The sequence below is a fragment of the Pavona decussata genome, unplaced genomic scaffold (assembly GCF_977016875.1).
Source record: "Pavona decussata unplaced genomic scaffold, jaPavDecu1.1 SCAFFOLD_245, whole genome shotgun sequence".
Taxonomy (NCBI): Eukaryota; Metazoa; Cnidaria; class Anthozoa; order Scleractinia; family Agariciidae; genus Pavona; species Pavona decussata.
The window spans coordinates 557,847-567,035 of record NW_028145650.1 but is presented as its reverse complement, the minus strand read 5'-3'; the positions used below and the strand labels follow the sequence as shown (position 1 = coordinate 567,035).

General features: G+C 36.4%; 2 protein-coding genes across 2 annotated transcripts; both read right to left on the bottom strand.

Annotated features, from left to right (window-relative positions):
• Window positions 1-653: 653 nt before the first annotated feature.
• LOC146457177 (uncharacterized) lies at window positions 654-7,130 on the bottom strand. Its single transcript, XM_085092305.1, has 2 exons — window positions 6,752-7,130; window positions 654-3,782 (listed from the first exon to the last, which is right to left on the bottom strand). Exons 1-2 carry the CDS (start codon window positions 6,966-6,968, stop codon window positions 3,349-3,351), a joined length of 651 nt encoding a protein of 216 aa, XP_084948431.1. The 5' UTR covers window positions 6,969-7,130; the 3' UTR covers window positions 654-3,348.
• A 1,360-nt stretch (window positions 7,131-8,490) lies between these two features.
• On the bottom strand, window positions 8,491-9,093 carry LOC146457176 (putative skeletal organic matrix protein 8). The gene has a single exon (XM_085092273.1). The coding sequence runs from the start codon at window positions 9,091-9,093 to the stop codon at window positions 8,491-8,493; it is 603 nt and encodes a 200-aa protein (XP_084948399.1).
• Between the last annotated feature and the right edge of the window lie 96 nt (window positions 9,094-9,189).

Below are 9,189 nucleotides of genomic sequence, written 5' to 3'. Positions count from 1 at the left end.
AAAAAAAAAACGAATTCAAGACTAGAGTGCAAATATTGATATCCTATTTATTACCAAAATGGCTAAAATCGATACCCTATTTATGACCAAAGCGGCTGAAAAACCATACCCTTTGGCGCCGCACATACCTATATAGCCCATATAAGGGAGTACCCCATCCCCCCGGGCTTCCCCACCTGCCGATGTAGCCTCCCATGCAGTCGTTTTTTTGGGACTCGTGAATTCAACTGCATGGGAGGTGCTACCAATGGGGTCCTTTCTATTTTGACATAAGGCGGTTATGCATCCAGCCCTTCAATTTGGAATTGTGGTTTTCAGCTGCAACACTTCCAGAATTCAGATTGGCTAGTGAATTTTAAGCCATTAACACCAGGAAGTTGTCCATAAAATTATTTTTGTTGTTAGAAGCTATTCAAAAAAATTGACAAGTCGGAACAGTACTGTAAACAGTACCATATGTTTCATTAAGTACACAAATCCTATTTTTAAGTGAAGAAGCTAAGCTACAAAATTCAGAGTTCTGTATGTATCTCATTGCCGTCTACAAAATTGAAGGAATGTAAAATCTGTACATGGGATGGGACCATGGGAGTCTCTCACTGACGATAATAATAAATTGAAGTGATTTTGTGAGTTGTTAAGATGCAACAAGATTGTTTTCTATGGTGCTGAAATTGCATGTTTATTAGCAAATGAATAAATTTTCTTCTTACTGTCATGGTAGTGTAATTTAGAAAATAACAATTTACATGTAAGTCAGGGATTTACTGAATTTTGACCTGGTACCTGCCATAGAAGTTATTAATTATAATTTAATCTAATTATTAAAATAATTAGAATTAAAATACTTATTTAATATTAATAATTTGTATATAATTTCATATCATAATCAGAATCATGACACCTTTGGGTTGTGTATAAGGTCAGGCATCAGTTCCTTCCACTATGTAGCGTGGTCCTTTGCTGATCCTCCCCACCTCCTTCCACAAGGGATTAAGCCAAACCCCCCTGACATTTCGCATGTTGATCGCATATCATTATATCTGCTTATTTAAGATTTCTAATAAGGATCAATTTTGATAAACATTTCAAAGGAAAATTAATGATAAAAATGCTACAAGATGTTTCAACAACTTCATGTCATTTTTATTCTTCACGTTTGAAAATCATGATGACATGAAGTTGTCGAAACGTCATGTGACGATTTTATCATTAATTTACCTTTTAAAATATTTTAGATTTGATATAAAATTAAACATTTAGAATAATTTTCAAGATTATCTAGAGGACAGATAAAGTTCTTTTGTTATTGCTAACCTAACCCCAACCAAAATACAACTGGCTGAGTGAAACATCCTTTCCTAATTATTAACTTAAGTAAAAGCTCTTGTTAAGCCCTTGGGGGCGCTATTCATTTTGAAGCCTAAAGAATAGAGGGTTATTAGAGGAGGTGGGGGTGGGGCGTTTCGGGTTTCGATTCTTCACTTGCTTTTCAATATAACTAACTGAACATAGTGCTCACTAAATGACTGTGTATCAAAAATACATCATTTCTTACTTTACCACAATAATTACCAGGTGCTTCTGCAATTTTTGGAGACCAGGTTTTCTAAACTGACTGATGCTCTTTGTTTAATGGTATGCCTGAGTTTGAAGTATTTCTTTTCGTGTTTTCTAACATGGAAAGGGGGGGGGGGGTGGTGGTGGTTGATAGAGAGCTGAGGGGAGGCTTATTAAAAAATCTGACCTGAGCATGGAGGGAGAGGGGGGGTGGGGAGGCCTAGTAGAGCTTTTTGGTACGTACTGTGCAATACATTTCTGTAAATGTACGATTGAGGACATAATAATTATTTACACTACTGTGACTATTATATACTGTTATAACTTGTTCTAAATACATACACCTAACACCAATTTAATGCCCAAATTTGACAAAACAATATTTACCCTTATTTCCTCTTGCAGAAATTAGACGCTAAAAATGAGCAAATCTGATCCTCATCCTTCATTTGAATGGCAACACATGAATTTAAGGTTTGACAATTCATTGAATGGCTGGAAAAATGACTGCCTTATCATGATTTTATCAGGCTGCTCTTTTGTTTTCTTTCTTTTCTCTTATTATTATAATAATTATTTTTTTTCAGATTTGCTGATTTGTTTGTAGGTGGCCTACAATATTTATAAAACAATGCTACATGCTGGTCATTCCAACAAAACAAAACAAAACAAAGAAGTGCAGTGAAGCAGCACCTATTGTAAGAGGAAAATTAATATCATTATCCATAAAGTTTTCACCAACTGTGGACAACATTCATACAGTGAAAGAGATAGCCACATACAAAGAATGAAAGATGACCTAAAATTTGAAATCAGTAAGGCAGTTATACTTCCAATTATTTTCATTACGACCTTGACTTGATGGAGGACAAATTGTCAAAGTTAATTTAATTGTAAAGAAAACAGACATCATGAGTGGAATGCAATATATAATGCAAATTATGGCCCCATGCTTTAACACCACCAACTGTGAAATTCATTAGGCATTTGGAAAGATGAGTTCAATGAATTCCACTTCTTATATTATAGGGCTCCCTTCAGAGAGCTGAGGAAGGTTAATTGAGTCATTAAAAATTCATAGCTTTATTTTGATTGAAGGCTGGCCAGTCTTGAAAGCAAATTTATTTTATTATGAGCAATTCTTTTAGCCAAACAAATTGGAGAAAAAAATCCAATAGAACTAATGCCCACTTTTTCCATGGACTGAGTTGTTTATCATTGGTAAATTTTTAGTAAACAACATTGTTTAAGTTCTGGATGTTTGGCTGTAGTGGCCAAAGAAATGGCTCAACATTTTACACTGAAAATTAATTTGAACAGGTTAATGGTATTCATTTTTAATTAATCTTTTTAACAAAAACACCACCGACTGAACATTCCTCTATCACCAACCAAGCCATCTTCAGTAACACAATTCATGGTTAAAATACAACAGTTTTGAACACTAGACAGAGTTCAAAAACATGTTGAATTAAATTAATTACCATACTGAATTTTGCAAAATTATGAAAAGTTTTGTAGAGATCGGATTGAAAATTTGAATACATACTACAATTTAAAAAAATTCTAAGTTTTTACAATGTATGACTTACAGGCAAAGGTTAAGCCCACCATTCACTCACCACTAACCATGCATTTTTTTGTAAAGATCATCAAATTCAAACGTTGTTTCAATTTTGCTAAATTCAGTATGGAAAAATTAATTTCTGAACTCCTCTTTCCTTCACCTCAATTGAAATATTATATGTAAAAATAACATACAAAAAATTGCAATTTTTGTTTTAAGTTTTAGTTACTACAACCACACTTTTCTTTTTCACCACCCTCCCCTGTTCTTATCCCACGTTCAATGCTATCTCCAAGCACAAAAGCCCTTTGTTCAGCATTGTTATCTTTTACATGTTTATTGACCAGCTCGGCCAGCATTGTGAATGCCTCTGTAACATTCGTGGCATGTTTGGCACTGGTCTCTATGAACGGCATATCATTGAGTGCGGCCCACTCTGCCCCACTTTCTGTAGAGACTTGACGCTGCGAATTAAGATCCGTCTTGTTTCCAACCAGAATCATCAACACTCCTTCGTTAGCATAAGTCTCCACCTCGTTGAGCCATTTGTTCAGGTTGTTAAAAGTTTCCTTCTTCGCTATGTCATAGACAATCATTACTCCATGAGCTCCCCTGTAGTAGGAGGATGTTATCGTTTTGAATCTTTCTTGGCCAGCTGGAATGAAAGTAAAAGAATGGGATTAACCTTTACATTGTTACATACTAAGCTTGTTTTTATACTAGGGAAACATAATCCATTGGGGACAAACTCGGGCAAATATCTTTAGTGTCTTCAGCTATACATCTCGTAGTTCACCTAGTATAAAAACATGTTTCAAAACAGATTTTTTCTGGGAAGAAGTAAACAGAAAAAATTCTTTCCTACATCCTGATGAGAAATATCTTTGAAAAAGCACTAAAGCTGATACTGTAACAGTAGTTCTTCCAGACATACAATCTTTCTTGTAACCATCTTTACACTAGCTGATGAACCACAAAATGTTTAACAGAAGTACACGTTGTGGTTTAAATTTTTTGAGGTTTTATAAATAATTTTTCAAACCAGTTTAATTTCTATTTTCCTTTCTGCACTATTCATTACCGTAATCTGAGGCAAAGAGAAATACAAATCAAAACTGATTTGAAAAGTTTTAATAAAAAAAAAAGATAGAACCACAACATACACACTACAGATGTTTGGTAGTTTAACCAAGTTCCTCCTACTCCTCACACAGATTATGTGTCTCCAGTATAAAAATGACTATTAACTAATATAAAAGCCTATAATCAAAATCCTAATTCTCACTACCTTCATAGAGCTGTATATACAGTGTACCATAGTTTCTTTTCAAAAAACACTTTATCTTACATGTACTAAGAAAACACTCCTCTGAATTAACTCCACTGTGAACTTCCCTTAGAAATAAACACCCTGAGTGTCCGCCATCAGAGAGAAACATTTACTTGGATCATCAAGATGCAATACAACGAAGACACAAATGTAAGTCAAAGAACTTTTTAAGTGTGGTGGTTACATTAAAGAAGTGTTTGCTACATTTATATTTCATGAACCAAATAACCTATTGATTAGGATATGCCCTCTCTTGACTTAAAGACTCCTTATAAAATACAATATTAATGAACAGTCTAACGAATATGAAGTTTTAATGAATGCCCCAGGTGTTTATTCTCAAGGATAAAAATTATATAATATACAGTTATGACATGCAGATCTATACACTTTTGACTCTAATTGGGGAAATGTAATAGTAATTAATTAATTAATTATTAAACGTAAGTAATGGAGTAATGGCATTTGGCACTAAAGTGCCAGAAGATTGTTTTTCACTTAAAGTAAAACTACTTGATAGACATATTTAATTTTTTTTTCACTGTCCCTTGCTGTCTCATGTGTTGGCTGATTATGATTTTAGTTGATACATAAACTCTGTCTACATTTTGTTCAGTGTGTTATTTTAGATGACAGCTCAACAAAATTATCATGATAAAACGCGACTATCACAATAAATGGGTCGGAAAATATAGTGGACTGTGATTAGTTTGATGTTAAATTGCAACTTAGCTTACTCAATTACCTGCAAATTAATGTGATGTAATGCATGTTTGGCAATATGACTTGTGTTACAATAAATGCCAAATGGATACATGTACAAATTCAAAGTAGTTTGCGAAAACATAATGATAATAATTTATCATTATAAATGGGTCTGGATTTTAACAATTTTGGTCTGGAAGTCTGAAAATGGGTCTGGATTCCAGAGTCCAGGTCTGAAAATGGGTTTGAATTGTAGAGGCCAGGTCTGAAAAAGGGTACCTGGAAAATGATATACCACCAAAACTCCCCCTGCCTGACATTTGGAGCTCTGATGAAGGGCTAACGATCAAAATTTACACTCTCAAATCTCTTTACGGTGGCCAAACTACCAAATTATACACTACCTAAAGTACACACATCACAAGTTTATCAAGAGCTGTCAAAAGTAACTAACTATAAGTACAAAAAATTGGTTCACTATAGTAACACAGCCTGTCAATCAAAATACTGTACCCCATTTTTATTGTTTGAACGATTATATATTTTACTATAATTCTACTAACTGGAATTCTTTCCTCCTTTTCATGTAGTTTCACATTAAAGGTTGTAGAATAACATGATAATATTTTAAGGTGGTTAGCTTGCTTGTTTACGGAGGACGGAATAATATAAAAGCTATTTATAGCGGCCACGTAAGCAAAATGACCTCGACAAGCCATTCAATTCCATGATCTGATACATAGATTGGAATAAAATGTTGGCAGTATGTGCAACACTGCTACGGCAGACATTAATCTCCACACTCAGGAAAAACGAACATGTGAATTCCGCACGTGTTTACCTGAACAAGATAGAATTAATTAAGTACATATAAATGTTCAATATTCCATATGTCTTGTTTACACTTGAGGAAATTCACTGTTTACTCATCAGGAAGTCAGCACTCGTGCGCAATAACGTTTCCTGTTCTTTCCATATCACCAGCCGCAATCGCTAGATTTGAACGTGAATGCTAAATGTGCGTAAAACTGAATATTTCTACTGGAATATGGCGATTAGCATTGTTCACAGGCTTAGCGTCATTTGTGCTTTGCCTTGCGACAGAAACATTAAACCTAAACTTACAGCGATGTGCCACTGCTTTTAAAATCTAATAATTTTCATACTCTAGGAGGCCGCAGGGTTCTAATTAAAAATGCAAACATTTTTGTTCGTGGGATTTCGTCAAAGCGTTGGGCTAATAGAATTTGATTCTGCTCACGAAATTGAACAAAAACTGGTGAATTTTCCTCGAAAACGTCGCGCCGTCACAACCGGTTCGCGTCGAAATTTTAATCGCGCACCGTCAATGTACTCGATTCTGAAAAATAATATTAATTTTAAAGTAGAACTTGAACAATTCGCAATCCATAAATTTTTCAAGAGTGCAAACACCGCCGGCGAACAAAAGCATGATTTTAGACAAAGCCCAAGGGAAACTATCAGAGTGAATTCAAAAAACACCAGAGTTCATTTTTCATTTCTCTCGAGTTCATGTCGTGGAAAGTACCGAAAGAAAATTAAAAATCTGTCGTTGAGTATTAACTTACCGGTATCCCAGACTTGCAGACGAATCCTTTTGCCATTAAGTTTGATGGTTTTTATTTTGAAATCTACGCCAATCGTGTTAATGTAAGCCTCTCTGTGGTCGCAATCGACGTAACGAAGAAGAAGACAAGATTTTCCTACTCCAGAGTCGCCGATCATGAGAACTTTAAACAGATAATCGTACTGAAGGTGAAGATCGACCTGTAAATCCGGGTCCATTGTCGTCAATTTTCCAAAAACCAACGTTCTAGATCGAAAAGATTGTAAGTTCCATCATCAAATTAGGCGCTGTTAATGCCATTGGAACATGCGATCCCCAACATGCGATCGCATTTTACGTTGTTTTGAGTAATGGGCTTTGAAGATCGAATCAATCAGCTGAATGTTTTTTGCGCTGTCAGCCGGGAGACTGGCTCGAGTCTATCGATTGGAAGCGTGGACAGGATTGTATCGTGGTGGGATAATGGACCGGTTACGGCAATCAGAAAAGGGCGGTATAAATGTATAAAGGGTTGTCTTTTCCAGTTGCTCGCATCGTGAGGAGCGAGAGAAAAGTGCCGGGTGAGGGAAAAAAAAAAAGCTTCCAGCGCAAAAGTGAAATTATAATGATAAAAAAGGGATAGAGGCGCGGGATAGAGGAAGCAACTTTGTGACAGATCCGTGCTGAAAAATTAAAACTGCAACCTCACCACGTTGAAAAGAACAACATTCCTTAGGCCTATTTTATACGTCGCGCTACAGTCGAATTTAATTCAGACGAATTTAATTCAAGGTAATTTAAATTCGTTCTAGACGTCAGTTTAAACGTCGCGTCGAATGAAATGCAGACACTTTTAAAATGTATTTCGAACAACTTATTTTAACGAGCCCGCAGCGACCCGTGGCGATAAGAGACACTGCACTTGGGAAGAGAATTAAATTCGACCGTATTGATTTCGATGCATAAAACCACGCCACGATTTATGTCGAAGGAACGACGAATTTATCCATGAAATTCGTCTGAATTAAGTTCGACTGTAGCGCGCGGAGTAGCTCGACGTATAAACTAGATGTCGATGAATTACAAAATTGAGACCACAAGTTGTATGAAACATGAAAAATGCCTAGTATACTAGTATAATACGCCGATCAATTCGAAACTTCAAAATTCTCTCCGGCCCCCACCTCCCGGCATTTGAACTTTTCAGGATTAGCTTGTTAATTGTAAATACCCGCCTCCAGGAACCAAAAACCCTTTCCAATGCTCTTCGAGGACACATTTTCAGCCGCTTCAGCTGTAGTCGTTGTTCATGTTTTGCTTAGATATAGTTTGCAGACGTATCACTCAACAATAAATAAATTTCCGAAATTTATTAAAAAACAGGTCTACATGTATTCATAAATAATTAAGAGATTTACATAAATAACTACAAAAATTTAAGATGCATCTGATATATATTGCATCCTTCATGAGATCAGTGTTGGAAAATGGAAACAAACTTTGAGAGCTCCATCCACGTTTAAGAACGCAAAGTATCTCCCTCACTTCAAAAGGTCGAAACAGTGTACGATTTGATTTTCACCTATCGTCTACCGCCTACGGACTGGCGACGCGTTAAATCTAAAATTAGCGAATTTGTTTTCTTTGACATAGTTACTACAACTTGGTACATAAATTAAACAATTTAGGGGGCCATAAATTTAACGTGGGTACACTGGGGTGTTGGGAAAGCACAATATTTTGGCTCCAAATTTAGAAGTGTCACAGATAACCACTTAAAAATGAACCCGAAAATAGCCGACAGCTACAGCAAGATCTAATAGGTTGGCTAACGACTTCCCAGATTTCTTTTCCGTCATCTCCGCATGCTCCAGTTTTCTTCAAGGTGTCCACAACGAAACTTTCTTGGACACAAAGGCCTTCGTAATTAAGGCAACCAATGTCCACGTTGTCGCAGATAACCTCATTCAGATAGCGCGGGAAATGATCGGCTGGCAGAGTGGTGACAACTGCCCACTCCGTGCACAGGTGATGGAGGCCATTTCGGTCGAGTGAGCCTCGCCATGCTACATTGGTGATGTTAGTTTGCCGGAAAAAGCTTGCCCGGCCTTTGCTCCGAGACAGCTTTTTGAAAATGTTATACGCAGACGCCTTGACACCCATCGGTTGACTGAGAAGTCTCGGGAATTTACGGGCGTCCATTGTTGCGACTGCTTGATAGCGCTGGTTATAGCCGCCAAAAGATTCCAGTTTGAGCTCTAGCTCTCTTTTTGTTAAAGGTTTACACGAGGAGATGGTCTGTGCTTCTAGACAGCTTGTAAAGGCAGCTATTGCGGCCAACAGTGAAATAACTTGTTTGATCATTTTCTGTGAAAAAGAGAAAATCGATGTGTTAACACAGGAACTCAGGACTGAATAAACTTCAGTGCATTGCTTCGGTGCTTCTTAGAACAATCACGT